General features: G+C 41.6%; 1 protein-coding gene across 1 annotated transcript in view; it reads right to left on the reverse strand.

The window, feature by feature from the left end:
- The window catches only part of SPTLC2 (serine palmitoyltransferase long chain base subunit 2), a 110,987-nt gene that overhangs the window by 31,450 nt on the left and 54,690 nt on the right, over window positions 1–24,847 (reverse strand). The window contains exons 6-9 of the mRNA XM_004055516.5: window positions 24,649–24,742; window positions 19,281–19,386; window positions 17,547–17,766; window positions 14,365–14,491 (exon numbers count right to left, since the gene is read on the reverse strand). Of these exons, the coding sequence (XP_004055564.2) occupies window positions 14,365–14,491; window positions 17,547–17,766; window positions 19,281–19,386; window positions 24,649–24,742 (547 nt within the window). The remainder of the gene's footprint in view (window positions 1–14,364; window positions 14,492–17,546; window positions 17,767–19,280; window positions 19,387–24,648; window positions 24,743–24,847) is intronic.

Genomic DNA, 24,847 nt, shown 5'->3' on the forward strand with positions numbered 1-24,847 from the left:
CTTAACCTCTCAGCTTCCTCCTTTTGTAAAAGAGGGAAAATAATGTCTAACATTTAATACTTGTTCTGAGAATTTAATGAAAAGCAGTTAGAACAGTGCTAACTACATGGTAAGAAGATAATAAACGGCCACTGTTATTTCACTTGTTCATGTATTCTTCTCTTAAAATCATGCTGTTCCTATCTTCCATACAACATGTTCCGACCCTTCGGCTTAGCCTTAACTTTGAAAAATGAAATGAGCGACTATCTTACTTCCCTTGTTGTTTCTAGTTCTCCATTTTCTATTTCCTGTGCACACTCTTATTAAAATTTTAACACATAACACAAGGACACAGCTGACTTTACTAACATATAATCACTTCATTCTCTAATGCTCTGATTTACAGTTTATACACAAGCTTCATATATTTTACCCTCTACGATGCTATGAACTTTCCAAAGCTTTTGAGGTTTTCCTTTATTCTCCAATTTAGAGTACCTCTACCATCACATCACCCAGTAATTATCATCCAGGTGAGGCAAATTACCTTTGCAAATCTGAGTGCTCAAGATGGCAAGCAGACACCCTCCTTTTCTGAAAACTACCACTCATGCACACCCCATCATAACGGGGATGGGATCCTGTCTCTACCTGAGCTAATTTTATTCTCACATCTAATAATCTAGAATAGGCACAGAGATATGCTTGCATGGAGGACATTTTAAACTTGAAATAATAAGACAGTCATTTTGGATGTCATACATCAAAGCAGTAATGCAGGTCTCAGAAAGAAAGAGAGAACTAATAATTTCACCATCTTCCTGAATTTCACTTATTAGTAGCTTTAATTTGGTTCTATATAAACTTTTTTTTTGAGACAGAGTCTTGCTCTGTTGCCCAGGCTGGAGTGCAGTGGCTTGATCTTGGCTCAGTGCTACCTCTGCCTCCCGGGTTCAAACTATTCTTGTGCCTCAGCCTCCCACGTAGCTGGGATTACAGGCATGCGTCACCACACCTGGCTAATTTTTGTATTTTTAGTAGAGATGGGGTTTCGCCATGTTGCTCAGGCTGGTCTCAAACTCCTGACCTCAGGTGATCCACCTGCCTCAGCCTCCCAAAGTGCTGGGATTGCAGGCATGAGCCACCATCCCCAGCCTGTGGTATATAAACTTCTGAAGTCAGACTATCTACGTTTGTATCCTGGCTTGAGCATCTAGTAGCTGTACGGCTACAGCCAAGTCACTTAACCTCTGAGTTTGGTTTCTTCATCTGCAAAATGGGAATGGCAATGGGGATGAGGATGATGATGATAACTACCTACTAGATAAGGTTGTTTTAAGAAAATGGGATACTCCATTAAAGCACTTAATGAAATGCTTAAACACACGGTCTTTAAAAACTTATTTTATATTTACATATGTAAGATCATTTATATTATTATTATTTTCTATTTTTGTTATTTTACCTGTAACAAGACCTATAATATTTTAAGGCCTATTCTTCTATCATCAAATTGGGAAAAAACAGAAACGAATGGGCATATATCCTTTTTATCTTCTAGGGAGATATTAAAGACCTTGAGGAAAAAGAGAAAAGGCAAGCCAACAAGAGACAGTTATTTTCTAACTCTAAGGCCCACTCAGATACGAAAAAGAGAAAAAATTAATTAAAAAAAAAGAAGGATCTAAGTGGTATTAAGAAATGATTGTAATCTAACACTAAGAAACTGTTGTTTATTCTGAGAATTCAAAAAAATGAAAATTTTATCTTAAGAGGCTTTTTTTTTTGGAGATGGGGTCTCCTTGTGTCGCCCAGCCTGGAGTACAGTGGTGTGATCTCGGCTCATTGCAACCTCTGGCTCCTGGGCTCAAGTGATCCTCCTGCCACAGCCTCTCAAGTAGCTGGCATTACAGGTGCCTGCCACCAAGTCTGGCTAATTTTTATATTTTTAACAGAGATAGGGTTTTGTCATGCCAGGCTGGTCTCAAACTCCTAACCTCAAGTGATCTGCCAGTCTTGGCCTTCCGAAGTGCTGGCATTACAGGCGTGAGCCACTGTGCCCAGCCCCTTAAGAGGCTTTTGAAGCTATATGTTATTTTTTTGTAGCTGGCACGTGGTTAAGTAGTCAAAAACAGATTGCTGACTGAATAAACTTCTTATTGTGGCTTGAACTAATAAAAAAACACAATCAAGCCAGGCAAGGTGGCTCATGCCTATAATCCCAGCACTTTGGGAGGCCGAGGCAGGCAGATCACCTGGGGTCGGGAGTTCTAGACCAGCCTGACCAACAGGAATAAACCCCTTCTCTACTAAAAATACAAAATTAGCCAGGTGTGGTGACACATGCCTGTAATCCCAGCTACTCGGGAAGCTGAGGCAGGAGAATTGCTCGAACCTGGGAGGCGGAGGTTGCGGTGAGCAGAGGTCGTGCCATCGCACTCCAGCCTGCCAGCCTGGGCAACAAGAGCGAAACTCTGTCTCAAAAAAAAAAAAAAAAAAAAAAAAAGGAATAAGAAGGTCCTCTGGATATGTTTTGAAGATCAGATAGCAATAAAGGAATAATATGCCTTAAAAGGCCTCAAACATACAAAAAAATGTAATGGACAGAGTTCTTATTTGCTAATAAAACAAATTTAACACCACGTTCTCAATTAGCTGTGTATATGTGGGAAGAGGAAGGCACAGCAGCCCAGATCATCAAGAGATGGTCTCCATTTGATTTTGAAATACATTTTATTTATTTTTACTTTAATTTTTTAATTTTTTAAATTTTTTGAGACGGAGTCTTGCTCAGTTGCCCAGGCTGGAGTGCAGTGGTGTGATCTTGGCTTACTGCAACCTCTGCTTCCTGGGTTCAAGTGATTCTCTTGCCTCAGCCTCCCGAGTAGCTGGGACTACAGACGGCCGCCACCACACCTGGCTAATTTTTGTATTTTTAGTAGAGATGGGGTTTCGCTATGTTGTCCAGGCTGGTCTCGAACTCCTGACCTCAAGCGATCACCCACCTTAGACTCCCAAAGTGCTGGGATTACAGGCGTGAGCCACCGCACCCAGCACATTTTATTATTTTAAAGGTAGATCTCTCTCATTGCTAACATTTAATTCTGGCATAAGTCCATATATACCAGTTCCACTGAGGGGAAATGAGTGATATAATGCATGTTTAGTTGCAGAAGTAGTTTAGAATTACAAATATGTCATATATAATCTGTTCACAGAACCAAAAATATGTGTAACATGTAAAATCTAAGAATAAGGCAAAGTGTAACTGTACTCAGAAGGTATGCTTGCAAAACATTTTATTTATTTATTTATTTATTTATTTATTTATTTATTTTGAGTCAGGGACTCACTCTATCACCCAGGCTGGAGTGGTGAGATCTCAGCTCACTGCAATCTCCGCCTGCCAGGCTCAAGTGATCCTCCTGTCTCAGCACCTCAAGTAGCTGGGACTATAGGCATGAGCCACCATGCCTGGCTAATTTTTGTATTTTATTTTATTTTTTTGTAGAGACAGGGTTTCACCATGTTGCCCAAGCCGGTCTTGAACTCCTGGGCTCAAGTGATCCACCCGTCTTGGCCTCCCAAAATGGTAGGATTACAGGTTTGAGCCACCAGGCCCGGCCTACAAAATTTAAATATAAATAACAAACTAATTCTTACCAAAAGCAGCACATTCATCTATCAAGAGTAAACTCTTCCTAGCAATGCCTTATGATGGCCTACTTTCATTTAAATTACTATTTTGAACTTAGAAATGCAAGGACTCTGTGCACACAGACTGGATGATCTGGATATACACCCATTTAGAAGGGGGGGTCCATGTGGAAATGTGTTCTAAAAGTAAGTCATCAAATTTTCTTTTTTAAAAAAGAAGCAGTCTTTCCTTCGCTCATCTTTTAAAATGATCAATGGTCACTTTCTTTGAACAGCTCTAAAGTAGGGGGAGAAGGCAGCAGACAACACTTTAAACTCTTGTCACACTTTCCAGATCAGTAAATTATATACTCATCACAAGTATCTAGATGGGATGCATCATGAATATATCTAAGAATATCTAGGCCAGGTGCAGTGGCTCAAGACTGTAATCCCAGTGCTTTGGGAGGCCAAGGCGGGTGGATCACCTGAGGTCAGGAGTTCCACACCAGCCTGGCCAACATGGAGAAACCCCGTCTCTACTAAAAATACAAAGAGTAGGCAGGCATAGTGGCACACGCCTGTAGTCCCAGCTACTCAGGAGGCTGAGGCATGAGAATGGTTTGAACCTGGGAAGCGGAGGTTGCAGTAAGCCAAGATTGTGCCACTGCACTCCAGCCTGGGCAACAAAGTGAGACACACTCTGTGTCCAAAAAAAAAAAAAAAAAAACAAGAAAAACCCACAAAGAATATCTGAAAGTACCAAGTGAAAAGTGAAGAAGGAAGCAGGGTGAAAGGGACAGTAGAGCATGTAAAGAAAAAAAAAGCCAGTGAAGATATTTTTAAAAACCAGAGTATACTGGTATTTGAATTTATTTCTTTTGTGTTTTTTTTCACATTATCTCAGAGAAAGATAAAGAGTCTTATCTAAAAGCTCAAAATGAAAATAAAAGAAATATTAGCTAACAGGACAGATTGATTTTAACAACATGTTTCCCGTAAGTCCTAACTAAATGGCACTGGAAAATCTTTCTGTTAAGAAAAGGAAAATAAATGGACCTTCAACAGGCTCTTTATAAGCAAAGGCATTTTTGTGCCCCAGAGAACAGTCTTGTAAAAGGGAGATTTATAAGGGACTTCCAGGAAGCAAGAGTTCAGTAATTTTCTAACACTGAAGCAAAATAATGGGAACTAGGTTTACCATCTCCAAGACACAACCCCTATTTTGCTAGACTGGCAACAAATATCAAAGTGCTCAGCCAGGGCCACTGTCAAGCTAAAGAACATCAAAGCAGACAGATCTGCGTCTTCATATCCTAGGGATGCTGTTCTAAAGCAGCCCCTTGGTTTCCTATCTTCCTGTAAGAACTAGAACTGCTTTTGCTAACACCAAGTACTGCAGAGTAAATTCCTCTTAAAAGCATGGTTTATCACCCCCACCCTCTTGTGGCTTAATCCTTTAATTCATTTCAATGCCAAAAACTAGGATTTCCTGAGGACTGCCACAGGATGTACGACAAGCAGCAGGGGCAAGCTTAAAGTTGCTGATTCAATATAATCAGAAGTTTAAAAGAATGGCTGCTAATGCACAGCCAGAAACAGAGGGCCCTCCACAAAAGGCAGAAAAGAGGCCAAGTGCCTGTGAAAAATCAAGGAACTGAGTTTTAACGGGTGCCAACCCACAGGCAGGACAGAAAGTCTTTTGTTTGTTTGTTTTTGAGACCAAGTCTCACTCTGTTGCCTGAGCTGGAGTGCAGTGGCACGATCTCAGCTCACTGCAACCTCCACCTCCCGGGTTCCAGTGATTTTCCTGCCTCAGCCGCCTGAGTAGCTGGGACTACAGGCGTGCACCACCACACCTGGCTAATTTTTGTATTTTTAGTACAGACAGGGTTTCACTACTATGTTGGCCAGGCTGGTCTCCAACTCTTGATCTCGAGTGATCCACCCATCTTGGCCTCAGAAAGTGTTAATGGACCATTCTACTGTCCTCTGTTGGGGCTGGAACATATCACAGGCTACTCTGAGACAAAGAGATAAGGAACGTGAACACTGTAGTAATGTATCTACCCACAGATGAAGACAGCTAGCAAATAAAGGTAATCTCTGGTAAAGGCTTGGCTTGGATTTAAGTTAACAGTTTTAGAGGTAGAAGGCAATACAATTAGAAAATCAGAGTTTTACAAAACGATTAATACTAAACATTTTAACAACTGTATAGTGGGCAAGGCCATTTGTAGGTTATGTACTAAGTAATTTGAGGATTAATAGGTTATAAAAATACAAGCAGCCCCCCCAAAAAAAGTAAAACAAAAATAATTAATTCCAACTAGCCTTAGGAACCATGACCACAGATCTCTGAATGCTTAGTTCTGTTTTCCTCCTGCACCTAACTGGTTTCTAACTTCTCCACCTATGCCACTGATTCAATCAGCCAGAGTCACCAGCTGTTCGGAAGGGAGTGTCAGCATCCCAGGCATTTAGAGTTCCAGAAACAGCCAAAAATGGCAACTTAGCTCTGCCAGCAAATGCCCATCTTACAAACCAAACATCTCCCTCATTTATATCTTGACTTCCAGTTTCTTTTCCTTTTTCAATTACCATCAATCAGTAGAGCTGCTTTGGTTCTGAGGTAAACAAGTTAAAAGAAAAAAAAGAGGATTGTCAAAAAGACAATCCTCTTTTTTATTTTCTAGAGATACGGTTTCCCTCTCTCATCCAAGCTGGAATGCAGTGGTGTGATCATAGCTGGGTTTGTGCAATTCCCCCGCCTTGGCCTCCCAAGTAGCTAGGATTACAGACGTGCACCACCACACTTGGCTAATTTTTAGAATTTTTTGTAGAGACAGAGGCTCACACTATGTCACTCAGACTGGTCTCAAACTCCTGACCTCAAGTGATCCTCCAGCTTCAGCCTCCCAAAATGTTACGATTACATCCCAAAATGTCAGGATTACCATATCCGGCCTAAGGTTTTCTTTTCAATGCATATTCTAGGGCCTCATCCACCAAGACTCAGTAGGGTGGGTGGAACAAACTAGAATCTTCATTTTTAACAAGCAGCAGTGGTTCTGAAATGGGGCCTTACATGAGAAGCATCTGGGGTGCTTTTAAATAACACCATGCCATGGCAGGGAGGACTTGCCTCGAGATACTCAATGGGTCTACAGAAGGTCTCTAACACTGGCACTATTTTTTTTAAGCTTTCCTATGTGTAAGCAAGGTATGAACTACTGTACTAAAAGTACCTCTGATGCAGGTGGTCCATGGACAAAGTCTGAGAACAGGGGCTTAAAAGAGTTCATGTTAATGAGGTCATTCTGAACCTCTGACAAAGACTCTCTCCTTTGACCAAACTTGAGTCAGGCTCCTCTTGGAGTCCTTTCTGATAAAGTCCTGACGTTGCGCCTCCTTCTCCATTCTTGCAGAATCCAGTTTGAGCAATAATCCTGCTAAGTCAGATTAGAGAAAATCCCCTACATGACTATCCCTGATATCTTATCACCCTGGCCTACCTTCAACAAGAATGCTGAAGGCAAGCATCCCCCTTACCCCTGATGTTTCCTCTTAGTATTTTTCTATCTACTCACTCCCACCCTATTCCTTGGCTGTAAATCCTAATCTGTCCTTATTGGAGTCAGACTGCAGCCCACCCTCTCTCCCCCACTGGAAGACCCCATTGCAGTCATCCCTATGCTTATTACCATGGCCCCCTTGAAGGAAGTCTGCCTTATCATGTTTCACAAGTGACAGGAATAATTTTTTCTTTAACACCTCACTCTACTGCCAAAGTAGATAGCAGGGAGATAGATACAAATAAAATATTTAGATAATTAGAAAAACTATAGGTGACAATTAAAAAAAAATCAATTCCTTTTTGGAAAGCTTTCAAATCTGGCAAGCTCTTAGAAGGGTATCGGGCACTTTTTTTTTTTGAGATGGAGTTTCGCTCTTGTCTCCCAGGCTGCAGTGCAATGGCGTGATCTCGGCTCCCTGCAATCTCCACCTCCCAGGTTCAAGCCATTCTCCTGCATCAGCCTCCCAAGTAGCTGGGATTGCAGGCATGCACCACCATGCCTGGCTAAAATTTTTGTATTTCAGTAGAGACAGGGTTTCGCCATGTTGGTCAGGCTGGTCTCAAACTCCTGACCTCAGGTGATCCACCGGCCTCAGCTTCCCAAAGTGCTGGGATTACAGGCGTGAGCCATCGTGCCCGGCCAGGTATCAGGTTCTTACTTTGAGCAGACTCCATCTATCAGGTCACTGGTTTATACATATTAAGTATCTACTATAAAGTTGGGGAACAGCTAGGATCAAGTCTATTTGATGAAAAATAAAGCCCTCAGACATAATTCTGGGGGGAGAAAAGCAATTCCAATTATGTGAAGGTTTAGAAAGTTAGAATTATTCTTCAACAAACAATAGACACTGGGCATCCTAATTGCTAGCTTCAAACTAACTCTGAAACAAGGCACAAAAGGAGAGAATGCTCTTGTTGCAAGAAACTTTTAATAGCATTTGGATTTGGAAGAAAAAGATAGCAGTGGAATAAAAAATAGACACACCATGTTGCAAAAGCTCTTGAGTATTCAGAATCCATTTCCGAAGCAGAAAGGTGGGGAAAGGGCTACTGATCCATGGAGAGAAAACAGGGAGGCAAATGCCCAAAAGAGCTTTCATTTGTTGGGCTGATTACTCACAATTAAACTTTGGAAAATTAGCAGAAAATTAGAAACAGATTATAAAATAGTCTGTTTTAATAAAATGCTAACTATCATCACGCAACCTCAGAAGTAGAAGCAGATGGAGTTAGAAAAGCTACATTCTAGTTGGAGACAAGATATTGAGAAAACTTGTCCCATACGTGAGCTCAAATTTCTCCACCTGTAAGGTGGTCATATTGCTTGCTGATTTCAGAAGGCTTAAGCCATTGGTTAAAAGGCCTTTTGTGCTCAATAATCAAGAAGCTGCTTTAAAAAAGGAAAATATTTTTCTTTGATTGCTGATAATTTACTAGAGTGACAGTATCCACAGAAAAATTTCATTTACACAGAAAGTTATTATATAAGAAATCTAAAATATGAGTTTGCTTCAAAAACTTAGCTGGTTTAAGGAAGTTTAAGATTTTAGGGGAGTGGGAGTGAGTGAAGGAGGAGGTTGTAGAAGAGAATGGAGGAGGAAATTGAGAAAAGACAAGCTGAACAAAGGAAGAATTTATCTGTGCCTCTGAGACTAGTTCTTCCCGGGAATCTTACCCCTACCACTGGACTGTTTTTTCAAAGGCAAAGATCACCTATTGTTCAACTCTCCATCTCCCACACAGCATATCTACCACTATGTAGAGAGTAGTTGCTTGTTGCTTGATAAGTGTTTAACAAATGGTAAAACACTTTTTTTTTTTTTTTGGAGATGGAGTTTCGCTCTTGTTGCCCTGGTTGGAGTGCAATGGCGCGATCTCAGCTCACTGCAACCTCCTGGGTTCAAGCAATTCTGCCTCAGCCTCCCAAGTAGCTGAGATTACAGGCATGCGCCACCACGCCCAGCTAATTTTCGTATTTTTATTAGAGACAGGGCTTCTCCATGTTGGTCAGGCTAGTCTTGAATTCCCGACCTCAGGTGATCCGCCTGCCTCGGCCTCCCAAAGTGCTGGGATTACAGGCATGCGCCACCACACCCAGCTAATTTTCATATTTTTATTAGAGACAGGGTTTCTCCATGTTGGTCAGACTGGTCTTGAATTCCCGACCTCAGGTGATCCGCCTGCCTCGGCCTCCCAAGGTGCTGGGATTACAGGTGTGAGCCATCGCACCATCGCACCTGGCTGAAACAAGTATTTTTTTTTTTTTTTTCAAACAACAGCATTCTAGGCAGAAAGTCACAAAACAGGAGGAAGCGAGTCTGATTCCCAGCATCAGATAAACTGCTAAACTGTACTGTGCGTAAGAACAAAACTGTGCTTACCAGAAAACTTAATTTTTATTTCGATGAATTTCTAATAGTGAAATAAATTACTTTAAAGCACAACAAAGAAGAAAGTCAACACCCAAACGTTCTTGGGCTCAGGAAGTATGGTGCTTGACGGGAGGGTTAAAAGCTGTCAGCCCCGAAGACAGGCAGGAAAGTCTCTCTTTATGACCCCCTCCCAGCAAGGCTCTGTTTTTTCAACACTTCTAACCCTTCTGCATGGGAATCTTGGAATGTTTTTTTGTTTTGTTTTGTTTTAAAGAGACAAGGTCTCGCTATGTTGCCCAGGCTGGAGTGCAGTGGCTATTCACAGGCGTAATCCCACTACTGATCAGCAGGGGAAGTTTTAACCTGTTCGTTTCCAACCTGGGCCAATTCACCCCTCCTTAGGCAACCTGGTGGTCCCCTACTTCTGGGAGGTCATCATACTGATGGCTAAACTTGGTGCAGACACGTCTCTGGCACAGTGTGCTACAGCCCAGGACTCTTGGGCTCAAGCGATCCTCGTGCCTCAGCCTCCTGAGTAGCTGGGACTCCAGGCATGTGCCACCGCATTGTCCTGGAATGTCTTTTTTTTTTTTTTTTTAAAGTGTCTCAGTTCTCTTAGTTTTTGACAGTTCCCCGGTATTCTCAAGGTGATCATTTAACACCTCATTAACTAGTCTATTACTGGAATTAATTCAAATGAGCCAAACCTAGTTTTAATTAAACCTCAATCTGCTCAGGGTAGTCTTTTTTCTCCTACATCAGTAGCTGCCTGCAAGGACCCAGTTCCTTTCAAAAGAAGTACAAAACTCTATAAAGCGTTCTGACATTATTTAAAAATGTATCTATTAAAATGTACCTATCTAGTTAATTTGGTTCCATAATTTGGTCATTCTGGCTTAACATTCAACTATTCAAGCAATGTTACAATAAAGTACTTGAAGAACCCACTGATTTTCTGGTATTGCCAATCATGCGTGCATTCATTCAGTCATTCAATAAATTTACTGAAAGGATCCTAGATGTCATACACTAAGCTGGGTGCTATGCATGTTATTGTTAACTACACCTTTGGACAGAAATAAAATACATCAAAGCACAGCTCTGGAAAATAGAAAAGCAAAATTTTAGTTGATTTGGTCAAACACTTTGCCTTGCTTCATATGTAGATACTACAGCTAAATTTCCATTAGTGGACATGGATTAGTGATGTGTAAAGTAAAAGTTAGAATTTCAAATGTCTAGTGGAATTTAACAGAATTTCCTAGGCCTCATTTTTTCTACTCCCTGGACTGTGCTCAGTATTCCCACTCCAGGTACAGGCATCCTGGCAGCACAATTCCCATTCATTATTATCTCACCTGAGATCCTAGTGAAGTTGCCTTTCAAGATCTGTCAACCTAGTCACATGTCCTGTTCCTCCTTGGGAAAAGGATAGAAACTGGAGGGGAAATGCGGAAAAAGTTGGGAGGAAGGGGAAAGGAGTGCTCACAAAGTCGTGTGGAAACTGGATCTCACCTTCCCTTACATGCTGCAGCTTTTCTGAAGGCTCTGTACTCTCACCAAAGAGCAACATTTCTTCACACAAAAAGATGAAAACATTTAACAATAAGCAACCACATATACATGTTTAAGCCTTACTTTCAATACCAGGTGCTTAATGTACTCTGGAATCCAACAATAACAAAGTTTTAATGATAAACGTAATATATTCACTGACATGGTTTGGATGTTTGTCCATCTCAGGATGGAATGTGATCCCCAATGACGGAGGTAGGGCCTGGTGGGAGGTGTGTGGATCATGGGGAGGATCCTCGTGAATGGCTTGCTGCCATCCTTGGGTAATGAGTGAGTTCTCGCTCTGAGTTCTCCCAAGATCTGGTTGTTTAAAAAAGCATGGTACTTCTCCTTATTTTTGAGACTGCATCTCAAAAAAAAAAAAAAAAAAAAACCAGCCACAAATTCTTTGACATGCCTCCAATTGGGGAGGTGGCATCTAGTTCCCCACCCCTTCAATCTGGGATGGCCTTAGTGACCTGCTTGTTAACAACAGGTCAGAAAAGGTCATGGGGTTTCCGCCAGGTTCTTTGGAATGCTTGCTCTCTGAAGCATCCTTTCTGGGTACACAGTCACAATGTCATGAGGAGCTTGAGCCACATTGAGAAGATACACGCATGAAGGTGCTCTGGTCAACAGCCTCAGCTAAGCCTGGCTCCAAGTCACTCCAGCCCAGGTGACATGTGAGTGGAAAAGCCTCCAGATGATCCCAACCACCAACCATCTCAGTCTTTCCAGACACTTGAGTCTTCCAGGCCAGCCCCAGACAACAGAGCAAAGACAAGTCATCCCTGCTGCGCCCTGACCGAATTCTTGACCTGTGTCATCTGTGAGCATAATCAGATGGCTGTTGTGTCACACCACTAAGCTTTGGGGGTGGCTAGAGGCAAAAACTAGAAAACTTGTGCTGATCCAAAGCCTATATATAATTACCATGTTTCATTTTCTCACTACTAGCACAGCCCAGATTTCATCATTTAGTACAGATAAGTCATTTATCTGGGGGTAATGTGTCACACAGATCCATGTTCTGGAACAGGGCAAATAAATTATCCAATGTTAACTTTGATAGCTCTTAGCCATTTCTTAGTCACCTAAACCTGTGTGCTGAATCAGTAAGGTAAGTGTGCCTATGTGAAGTACCTAGAGAAATGCTAGCTGTATGTATACATATGTGTGTATATATGTCTGTCTCTCAGATTCATACACAGTTTCCACTAACACCACATCAGAAGGAGAGGAGATATAGCTGTTATTAACAGGGAGCTATTCACAGGCTCCACTATGTGTTTGCAACATTAATAAAACAACTTCTTCAAGGAATTAATTCACAAAACTGAAAATGATCACATTTCACTATTTCCAAAAATCTCTCATTAGAGATAACAAGGATCTAGCACAGATCAGAAAAAATGTTAAGGTAAAATTCTGATTTAAGAAAACAGTCGACTGGGTGCGGTGGCTTACGCCTGTAATCCCAGCACTTTGGGAAGTCAAGGCACGCAGGTCACCTGAGGTCGGGAGTTCGAGACCAGCCTGACCAACACGGAGAAACCCGGTCTCTACTAAACATACAAAATTAGCCGGGCGTGGTGGCGCATGCCTGTAATCCCAGCTACTCGGGAAGGCTGAGGAAGGAGAATCGCTTGAACCTGGGAGGCAGAGATTGTGGTGAGCCAAGATCATGCCATTGCACTCCAGCCTGAGCAACAAGAGCAAAACTCCATCTCAAAAGAAAGAAAAGGAAAGGAAAAGAAAAGAAAACAGTCAGCTGGGTGTGGTGGCTCACACCTGTAATTCCAGCACGTTGGAAGGCCAAGGCAGGCAGACTGCTTGAGCCCAGGGGTTCAAGACCAACCTGGGCAACATGGTGAAACCCCATCTCTACAAAAAATACAAAAAAAATGGCCAGGTGTGGTGGCAGACTCCTGTGGTCCCAGCTACTCGGGAGGCTGAAACAGGAGAATCATGTGAACCTGGGAAGCGGAGGTTGCTGTGAGCTGAGATCGCACCACTACACTCCAGCCCAGGAGACAGAGCAAGACTCTGTCTCAAAAACAAAAACCAGAAAAAAAAAAAAAAAAAAAGGAAGAAAACAGTCTTAAACCAACCAAAATCAGATGTGCCACTTTATTTGATGCAAGCCAAATCAATCTTACAATAAAGTATTACGTAACTGTAGAGTGGAGAGCTCATGGCTGATAATGTGAAATCTTTTACAAATGCCAAACTGACTTTACAAGCATTAAAAAAGCAACAACTGGGCCGGGTGCGGTGGCTCACGCCTGTAATCCCAGCACTTTGGGAGCCCGAGGCGGGCGGATCACGAGGTCAGGAGATCGAGACCATCTTGGCTAATGCGGTGAAATCCCGTCTCTACTAAAAATACAAAAAAATTAGCCGGGCGTGGTGGCGGGCGCCTGTAGTCCCAGCTACTCTGGAGGCTGAGGCAGAATGGTGTGAACCCGGGAGGCAGAGCTTGCAGTGAGCCAAGATCGCACCACTGCACTCCAGCCTGCGTGACAGAGCGAGACTCCGTCTCAAAAAAAAAAAAAAAAGCGACAAGTGAAATTATTGTCTCATACATGCAATGAAAATATTTTTTAAAGTAAAGACAGACACCCAGTTGCTCCCCTTTTAGTACCACTGTTCTGCAGTCAATACTGCCCTCTGGTGTTGCAGAATAAAAGTCAAATGTCAGAAAGTGAACACTGAACTTTACTGTTCACAGTAGTATGTTTAAATCAAGGCATCTACTTGGGACTACAAATCCCATCAAAGACAAAATAAACTGATTCAGGATGTCATTTATTATCTACCATATATGAAAGTAGAAACTCTTTAAAAAGGCATTAAATCAGGAATACTAATTTATGAAAACAGCAGCTCTTAACTATGCTGTTAATGAAACATCACTAACAGTGAATTATACCTTCACATAAAATTATGTAATTCAAGAAAAACCTCGAAGGTATATTACCTCTGAGTTAAGAGGGTATGTAGGATAGTAAGAGTAAAGCCTCCCATCTATAAACAAGAAAATTCCGTAGGAAGTGAGCCAGGGTCGTTCTCATGGCATATGTATCAAACACACTAAAAAAGTGTCCATGGAAACCACACACCAGCCAGCTGTGCCTATTAGTAAACCTGACTATTTATTTTAGGAAAAAAGCTCAAGAAAAACAGCACGTTTGGCTGCTAGGTGGACTTACGCAATGTTTCAAGAAAAGAAAGACTTACCAAGGCTGGTGCCATCCTGCCCCATGATGCACTTCATGGAGGTGATGATCTGCTCCACTACAGGAGGAGACAATGACGTGGCATACACTGCACTATGAGAATGTGTTCGCAGGTAGTCTATCAGCTCCTGGGGAGTTCACAGAGGCAGATAAGTAGAGACAATTCTTGCATTCACTGGCAATGTCAGTCCTTTCCTTCTAAGTTCTAGAGGACTCCTCACTTCAATGGCACTGGAATAGGGACACTAATCTGAGATACAAGGTCAACCAACATGGTCGAAGCATACCGCTGGCAACAACTGGGTCAGAAACATGGCAAAGTTCTTAGGTTTGGTTTTGTTTTTTAAACATGGAACAACATAAGAGAAAAACTAGTTTTAAAACAACCCCTCTAAATTTGGAGAATGTATCATTTAAAGTTAGAAATATGGCTGTGCATGGTGGCTCATGCCTGTAATCCCAGCAGTTTGGGAGGCCAAGGTGGGTGGATCTACTGAGGTCAGGAGTTCAAGACTGGCCTGACCAACATGGTGAAACCCCATCTCTACTAAAAATACAAAAATCAGCTGTGCATGGAGGCGGGCACCTATAATCCCAGCTACGTGGGAGGCTGAGGCAGGAGAATCGCTTGAACCTAGGAGATGGAGGTTGCAGTGAGCTGAGATTGCGCCATTGCACTCCAGCCTGGGCGACAGAGTAAGACTCCGTCTTAAAAAAAAAAAAAAAAAGTTAAAAATAAATGAACACGGCTGAATTAAACAAGGTGTTTGGATTGCTTTTTAGATATAATGATTTAATTCCAAGTATCACAGAAAATGTCATCTGCAGCTCTGTGTGCCTGTAAAGCCCATCCTTCTACCCCTAAATAACAGTTCTCTAACATTAACTTTAAGAGCATTAGAACTTCCTCCAGATATGCAGAAATGTATAAAATGATATAAATGTGAAATAGAAATTTACAAGGTATTTTATTAAAATGCCAATGACATCTCACTGAATAAAGTAAAACTCTGTCATTTACAAGGATTTCAAAAAAACTTAATTGTATATCCCTATTCTCTGATATCTTTTGATTTCACCAAATCTTTAAAATGCACACACAAGAAGCTTATGTACCAGAACAAATTAGGGGGACACAAATGTGGCTATGAAACAGTTTTATCTCAAAAATATTAAAAATTGTACTAAAAAAACCAAAAGCTTTAATGATCTCCCAGAGTATTATTTTTCTATCCTTTGGTTCACAGCCACAAAGCTTACTAAAAAACAACTCTCCAAAGTGAGCCTGGTCCCATTAACAAAAAGGTAATATTTGAGATAAAAATCTATCAAACCTGGCCAGGTGCAGTGGCTCACACCTGTAATCCTAGCACTTTGGGAGGCTGAGGCGGGCAGATCACGAGGTCAAGAGATCAAGACCATCCTGGCCAACACGGTGAAACCCTGTCTCTACCAAAAATACAAAAAATTAGCTGGGCATGGTGGCACGTGCCTGTAGTCCCAGTTACTTGGGAGGCTGAGGCAGGAGAATTGCTTGATCCCAGGAGGCGGAGGTTGCAGTGAGCCAAGATTGTGCCACTGAACTCCAGCCTGGCAATGGAGTAAGGCTTGGTCTCAAAAAAAAAAAAAAAAAAATCTATCAAAGCTGATTAAAAGTCACTGAAAATGAGTTCTCTCTAAAAGGCAATCAAGTATTAAAAGAATGACCTTTTTTTCTGTGATAGGGTCTTGCTGTGTTGCCCAGGCTGCAATGCAGTGGTGTAATCACGGCTCACTGCATCCTTGATCTCCCAGGCTCAAGCAATCCTCTCATCTCAGCCTTCCCCATAGTTGGGACTACAGGCATGTGCCACCACACTCAGCTAATTTTTTTACTTTTTTGTAGAGATGAAGTCTCACTATGTTGCCCAGCTGGTATTGAACTCCTGGGCTCAAGTAATCCTCCCACTTCAGCCTCTCAAAGTGCTGGGATTACAGGTGTGAGCTACTGTGCCCAGCATAATCATTCTTTAATACTCCCAATATTGAGTGGTGAAGCAAAATTAAGAACATTTATGAGCACCTCCTCTGTGCCATATACAAATACCTGACATACATTTTTTCCCTAACATTGCAGTCAACGTTTAAAAATAACAGCTTCATTGTGATATAAGCCACATACCACAGAATTCACCGTTTTAAAGCACAATTCAGTGGTTTTTAGTATATCCAGAGTTGTGCCACTTTTACCACTAATTTTAGAACATTTCCATAACCCTGAAAGGAAACCTCATACCCATTAGCATTCACTTTCCATTTCCCTATCCCCTCCGCCTCCGGCAACTACTAATCTACTTTCTGTTTCTATGCTTATTCTAGGTATCACATATTTTAAAACATGCAATATGTGACTTTTTGTGACTAACTTTTTTCACTTACCATAATGTTTTTAAGGTGCACCCACGTTGTAGCATGGACATATATTACTTTTTAAACCCTTACTACAATCTTACAAGCTGGGCATATTTATCTCCATTTTACTGACAAGGAAACTGGGAGGTTAAATGTTTTCCCTGAGGTCTAACAAAGTAAGCCGAGAAATATTCAGACCCAGGCCTCTGTCTTTATGGTTCACCATTTCTACCACACCACAGATTCTTACCTGCATCAAAATTCACCGTATGATTTTTTTCTGACTACAAAGACCCAGAAAAGGCAACTTCATAGTTAAAAAATTGAAAAATACAATGCTTTGTAGTACCCCACAGCTGGCACAACTTTTTTGCTTCCTGTCTCCATGTTCACTCATGATATATTTGTGTCCAAGGGCAAGGTGACCTGCTATTCCCATGGGCTCCCATGACAACCCCACTGTTTTTGAAACTGTGAGCACAATGCAAACCCAACAGAAGGCTGGGGCGGGCAGGGAGCACCACTGTGTGTTCTTTCACACAAGAGGGTATTCTATATCTCAGATCAGCATGTAGCTTAGAAAGAAGCTCAAATAAGAAAACAACAAACAATGAACAGAACCAGCCTTTAGTTCAGTGAGGAGACATTAGAGTCACTCACTGGTATTGTGAGCCTAAACCAGAGGCAAATTTGGGGACATCCCAGTTCAGGGCCCCATCTGCTAGGCCTGAGGTACCAAATCTAATTGCCAGTGACTTTATCTCTAATCGCTCATTCTCATGGCTCATTTACCTTCTTGCCTCCAATATATCCTCCAGAAGCACCAAAACTCTTTGTGAACGTTCCCATCATAACATCCACATCCTCGGGATCCAGGCCAAAGTACTCCACCACACCCCGGCCTGTGGGGCCCAGGGCGCCAATGCTGTGAGCCTCATCCAGATACAAGTATGCCTTGTATTTCTTCTTGAGGGCAATCACTTCAGGAAGACGAACAATAGATCCCTCCATGCTGGCAAAACATGAAAAAATATATATATACACGTATACACTGAGACTTTTTAAATCAAAATTGGGAGTTTGGCACTTCATTATTACTGAGTTTACTGCTTCTTTTTTTTTTTCTTGGGACAGAGTTTTGCTCCATTGTCCAGGCTGGAGTGCAGTGGCATAATCTCGGCTTACTACAATCCCTGACTCCTGGGTTCAAGCGATTCTTGTGCCTCAGCCTCCCAAGTAGCTGGGACTAGAGGTGCCCGCCACTACCACGCCCAGATAATGTTTGTATTTTCAGTAGAGATAGGGTTTCATGTTTCCCAGGCTAGTCTCGAACTCCTGGCCTCAAGTGATACACCCGCCTTGGCCTCCCACAGTTCTGGGGTTACAGGAATAAGCCACCCTGCCCGGCTGAGTTTATTGGGTTTTAAATGGTCTGACAACTGTATCTGTGGCTTAAACTGACAAAGGTAGATGAAGCCATGGCAAGGCAAAAGACTAGGGGAAAGAAAACTGGACTTTTAAAACAAGCACTGGCTGGGTGCGGTGGCTCACACCTGTAATCCCAGCACTTTGGTGGGCTGAGGTAGGCGGATCACTTGAGGTCAGGAGTTCGAGACCAGCCCGGCCAACACAGTGAAACCCCGTCTCTACTAAAAATACAAAAATTAGCTGGGCTTGGTGGCACACACCTGTAATCCCAGCTACTCGGGAGGCTAAGGCAGGAGAACCGGGAGGCGGAGGTTGCAGTGAGCCGACATCGTGCCACTGCACTCCAGCCTGGGTGACACAGCGAGATTCCATCTTAAAAAAAAAGCCACCCAAACCACCAAAAAACAAAAAGCAAGCACCAAACACAAGCAATCTTAATTCACGACAAAAATAATTAAGGTCACAGCAGATTCTTCTAAAGCTTGTAATTACAGGCAACATGAGACTTTGCATCACATTGCACAGGCAATTAAAATGACACAAAAGAACAAAAAAAATTAGGTGGTAAAAATATGTGTAAAAGCTGTAAAGGTTAACCAAAACAAAATGTTTCTTTTTAGTTTTTATTTATTTTGTATAGAGACAGGCTCTCACCATGTTGCCCAAGCTGGTCTCAAATTCCTGGCCTCGAGCGACCTCCCACTTTGGCCTCCCAAAGTGTTGGGATTACAGGCGTGAGCCACTGCACTCAGCCTAAAATATTTATTAAAATTAAATGGTGTGTAATTTGTTTTGACATATTAAAATACATATTGCAATTATTGCCCCTACATATAGGTTCCCTCTACAAACTAGAAAAATAAAAGACCCAAATAGAAAGGGGATTTGGTGACCATGTAGTATTATGGAAAGAATAACGAAGAACTAGACAAAAAGACTTCTGTTCTAATGCTGACTCTGTTTCCAGGTATTTTAGCGACTTATAAACACTGTCTCCTTAGTTTCCAGAGGGGGATAGACTAACGTTCCCTTCAGTTAAAAAATTCTATGACTTCATGGGGCCAAGTCACAAAGGTAAGAATAATAAAGCAGGATTACCTATATATTCCTTCCACAAGGATGAGAATTTTCTTCCAGGGCCTTCGTGTCCGAGGCTGACCATAAACAATGGCATCTTTCAATAGCTTCTCTAGGCTTTGCATATCTACAGAGCACAAAAAAGAACAGTTATACTGGATCTTCCTCTTTCCTAACTTTATTCCGGAAATGCAGAGATATATTTCTCATTCAGAAACTATGCCTCAGATAGCAAAGGACATAATTAGAGTTGGGCAGAAAAAAGCAGGGCAAAATAGGTGAATTACTGCCACCTTGAATTGAAATCCAAAATGTAACAAATGTTCAAAACCATCGAAACTTGACTAAAGGACGGTGGTGGTTGACTTCAGTTCATTAGCTTGCTTATAAAATGACCAGTGTCTCATGTTAAATACCCTGCCATTAAGTTAGCTTCTGTGTGTTTATCGAAAAATACAGAATCAAACTGTATCTCTAATCCCAGTGAGTCATTCAGAAATAAATGTGTAAAAAAGAGCGAGAGAGTGTGAATAAACCATCACAGACACATACTCCTCCTAAAAAAACAAACGCAAGGCGTAAAAAAACTTCACAGTGCGTGCTCCATTTCCTTTCACCCAGGACGTACTCAATAAACGCTTGTTAAAGAGTTTTGGTACTGGGTTAAAAATACACCCGTCTGGGGCATGTATAAGTCTGTGTGTTAAGCAAGCCTGACAATCAGTTGAAATTGTTCCACGTTTGACTTTATCAGTTGTCCATAAACAACCAAGTTCTTGTGGCTCTGTTGGTTCTTATGGTGGTTAATGGGCCTGGAAACAACTTGGCTGCTACTGCCATTAATGATGATCATCATTTCCTTGTTAAAGACAAATGCTTTGAAGACCATTGTTGCCACACTACAGATTTCATACTTAAAATACCTGCCCTGAAATGAAGTCCTTAAAAAAAACTCCCCCAAATTTCAGCAACATTAAATCTGGGGAATACTTAATAGGGGTGGGAGACATCCTATCATAAAATCTTTTTTTTTTTTTGAGATGGAGTCTCCCTCTGTCATCCAAGCTGGAGTGCAATGGTGTGATCTCTCCTCACTGAAGCCTCCACCTCCAAGGTTCAAGCAATTCTCCTGCCTCAGCCTCCCAAGTAGCTGGGATTACCGGCACCCGCCATCACGCCAGGCTAATTTTGTACTTTTGTAGAGATGGGGTTTCACCATGTTGGCCAGGCTTGTCTTGAACTTCTGACCTCAGGTGATCTGCCTGCCTCAGCCTCCCAAAGTGCTGGGATTACAGGCGTGAGCCACCACGCCTGGCCCTATCATAAAATCTGATTTTGTATTCTGTATTGCTTGTAACTAGAGGAAGGAGTTATAAAAGTACATGATTTTGCTCTTTGCAGAAAACAATTTTGACAGAAAAAGAAATAAGGTAATAAAAACACAGAACACAAACACAAATAAGATAGTCTAAGGTTGTGATTGTGCTTACACATTCAGTAATTTTTAAGAAAAAAATCTGCATACGACCTAATCAAGATTCAGGAGATGTTCCCTACAGAAGTAAATTACGTCCTGACTCAAAGCCTCCATTTGTTTTGTTTTTTTTTTTTTTGTTTTTTTTTTTTGAGACAGAGTCTTGCTCTGTCGCCAAGGCAGGAGTGCAGTGGCGTGATCTCTGCTCACTGAAACCTCCGCCTCCTGGATTCAAGTGATTCTCCAGCCTCAGCCTCCTGAGTAGCTGGGATTACAGGTGCATACCACCACATCCAGCTAATTTTTGTATTTTTAGTAGAGGTGGGGTTTCACCATTTTGGCCAGGCTGGTCTTGAACTCCTGACCTCAGGTGATCCGCCCACCTTGGCCTCCCCAAGTCCTGCAAAGCCTCCAGTTCTTAGGCAGAGAGCAATGTATGGCGATCAGCTGAAGACAAGTAAAAACACAGGAATTATTTTAGTTTTCTCTGTTTATATATAGAAGGAGGAGAAAAATAATACTGGTCAAAATTTTAGATAAAAGAAGCATCAGCCAGGTGTGGTGGCTCACGCCTGTAATCTTAGCACTTTGGGAGACCGAGGCGGGTGGATCGCTTAAGGTCAGGAGTTCGAGACCAGACTGACCAACATGGCAAAACCCTGTCTCTACTAAAAATACAAAAAAAGTTAGCCGGCTGTGGTGGTGGGCACCTGTAAATCCAGCTACTTGGGAGGCTGAGACATGAGAATTGCTTAAACCCAGGAGGCGGAGGTTGCAGTGAGCCAAGATCACGCCACTGCCCTCCAGCCTGGGTGACAGAGCAAGACTCTGTATCAAAAAAAAGAAACACCTATAGCAAAATGCTTAACCATATTATCTACTTAGAAAAAAAAATTCAACCTCTCCAATGTTATGCCCCCAAATTCCACATAAATTTAAATAAAAAATATATCACAAAACTCCCAGAAGAAAACATGAAAGAATAATATTATCATCTGAGAACGAGGAGGGTATTGTGTAAAATCCGAAAGTCGTAAAACAGAAAGTGTGGCAACAAAAACATTTTCATGAGTCTGTACAGGAAGACACTGAAAACAAAGTCAAAAATATAAAAATAGTGCAGTCTGGGCATGGTGAATCACTCCTGTAATCCCAGCATTTTGGGAGGCTGAGACAGGAGGATCGTTTGAGCCTAAGAGTTCAAGACCAACCTGGGCAACACAGCGAGACTTTGTCTCTATAAAAAATAAAAAACACTAGTCCGGCATGGTGGTGCATGCCTACAGTCCTAGCTACTCAGGAGACTGAGGCAGGAGAATCATTTGAACCCAGGAGGTCAAGGCTGTGGTGAGTTGTGGTTCTGCTACTTCACTCCAGCCTGGGTGACGCAGCAAGACCCTGTCTCAAAAAAATAATAATAAAATAGTGCAACATAAAGGAAAAGATAATTAATATAAAGGGCTCTTACAATCAGTAAAAAATAGAAACAATTTGAAAATGGCCAATTTATAAAGAAATACAAACACATTAGCCTACAAGTAGGGTTTAAAAAACAGTAAAAATGCAAAAAGTTGTTCTATATCTAATAAGCAATGAAATAAAAACTAACATATTATTTCCTCATTAGATTTGGAAAGATTTAAAATGATTCACTGTAGCCTATGTTGGCCAGTGAGTAGGAACAGTCAATCTCATGTTGTTGAGGAAAAATTCATACAAGATGCAAGCATGTGTATGTTCATTGTAGCACTATTCACAACAGCAAAGACACAGGATCAATCTAAACGTCCACAACAGTAGACTGGATTAAAAAAATGTGGGCCAGGCGTGGTGGCTTATGCCTATAATCCCAGTACTGGGAGGCCAAGGTGGGTGGATTGCTTGAGCCCAGGAGTTCAAGACCAGCCTGGGCAACATGGTGAAACCCCATCTTTACAAAAAATACAAAAAGAAAACACAAAAAACAAAAAAACAAAAAACTTGGCCAGGCGTGGTGGAACACATCTGTAGTCCCAGCTACTAGGGTGGCTGAGATGGGAGGATCGGTTGAGCTGGGGAGGTAGAGGTTGCAGTGAGCTGAGTTCATGCCAATGCATGCCAGCCTGGGAGACAGAGCAAGACTCTGTCTCAAAAATAAAAATAAAAATAAAAATAAATATATATATATATATGTACGTATACACCATGGAATACTATGTAGCCATAAGAAAGAATGAGATCATGTCCTTTGCAGCAACATGGATGCAGCTAGAAGCCATTACCCTAAGCAAACTAACACAGGAACAGAAAACCAAATACCACATATTCTCACTTGTAAGTGGGAGCTAAACACTGAGTACATACAGACACGACTAAGGGAACAACAGACACTGGGGTCTACTTGAGAGTGAGGCAGGAGAGGTTGAGGAGGGTAAGGTTCGAAAAACTACCTATCAGGTACTATGCTGATTACCTGGGTGACGAAATAATCTGTACACAAACCCCCGAGACATGCAATTTACCTATATAACAAACCTGTACATGTACCCCTGAACCTAAAATAAAAGTGAAAAAAAAAAAGTTCATATAATGCTTAGAGGCAATTTGGAAAAGTATTAAAAATGTATACTCTTTTAACCATGCATTCTGAGACTGCTGGAAATTTATCCTAAGGCACTAACCAGATGATTGTACAAAACTGTAACTGTAGTGCTGTTCCCAGTAGAAAAATTTAGAAACAGCCCCAATGTCCAATTGAGGGGGCAATTAAATGAGGGCACACCCAGGCACTAACTGCCACACTGGTATTTAAGAATGAGGTAGAGTTACATGTAATGACAAACAACAATCACCGTGTATTGTAAAAAGAGGCCAGGCATGATGGCTCGCACCTGCAATCCCAGCACTTTGGGAGGCCAAGGCAGGAGGATCAACTGAAGTCAGGAGTTCAAGACCAGTCTGGCCAACACAGTGAAACTCCGTCCCTATTAAAAATACTAAAAATTAGCCAGGTGTGGTGGCGCGCCCCTGTAATCCCAGCTACTCGGGAGGCGGAGGCAGGAGAATCGCTTGAACTCAGGAGGCAGAGGTTGCAGTGAGCCAAGATTGAGCCACTGCACTCTAGCCTGGGTGACAGAGCAAGACTCTAGCCCCCCCCCCAAAAAAAGAAAATAACAGGTTACACAGTGATATTTAATAAGATCTCATTTCTCACTGTAAAACATTTTAGACAAGACAAAAAGAAAAACAAAAACAAAAATGATGTTATCATCTATGATCCTTCCATCCAGGGGTACACACCTAACATTTTGGTATACATTCTTCCAAACTTTTGTCTGTGCCTGTACACATTTTGGGAAAAGATGCTATTAACATACAGTTTGGTCACCTTTTCTGCCTATGTGTGTGTTTTAACTATGAAAGTTATGCATTTTTATTCTAAATAATCATTTTAATAATACACAAAGATATTTCCACTGAGGGAGGAAAGGTCTGGCTCAGGGCCACCCTCCTCTGTGCTCCCACAGCATCTATTCATAGCTGTACTTCAGCACCTGTCCACTATATTGTAAGGACTGGCTTATCTATTAAGTCTCTTCATTAACCAGTCAGAGATCTTGATTTATTCACTTAAATACTGTTAGTCTTATGGCAAGATACACTACAGTCATCGAGTAAATGTATTTGAGTAAGGGATCTGTAAACAAGGACATGGGATGGAAAACTTCATGGTCAAATAAAAGGATAGTATTATATTTGTACAAGAGGCTTCCATCAACCTCTAATTTTAAAAGACTGGACCGGAAGAACATTTTAAATGTTGCTACTTTGTCTTCATTTATACTTTCAACTGCTAATATAACTAATGTTAACTCCCACCATGGATCGAAAGAATAGTAAAACCAAGGCCAGCAGTGAATTCTTCAGCAAACTCACTGTTGTGTTTGAAGATTCTAATGGTTGCTCCTGACAGTCTGGCTCCCAGAACCAGTGATGCATGGTTCAGTTCATCACTCAGAATCAGGCAACCCTGCAACATCACAGGAACAGAAAGGTAAGAAGCTGGAGGGGAAAGGGTTAGTTACACAAATCACAAAATGCCACAAACACTAATAGCTGTATCTTATTAAGGAAA

The sequence above is a fragment of the Gorilla gorilla genome, chromosome 15 (genome assembly GCF_029281585.2).
Source record: "Gorilla gorilla gorilla isolate KB3781 chromosome 15, NHGRI_mGorGor1-v2.1_pri, whole genome shotgun sequence".
NCBI lineage: Eukaryota > Metazoa > Chordata > Mammalia > Primates > Hominidae > Gorilla > Gorilla gorilla.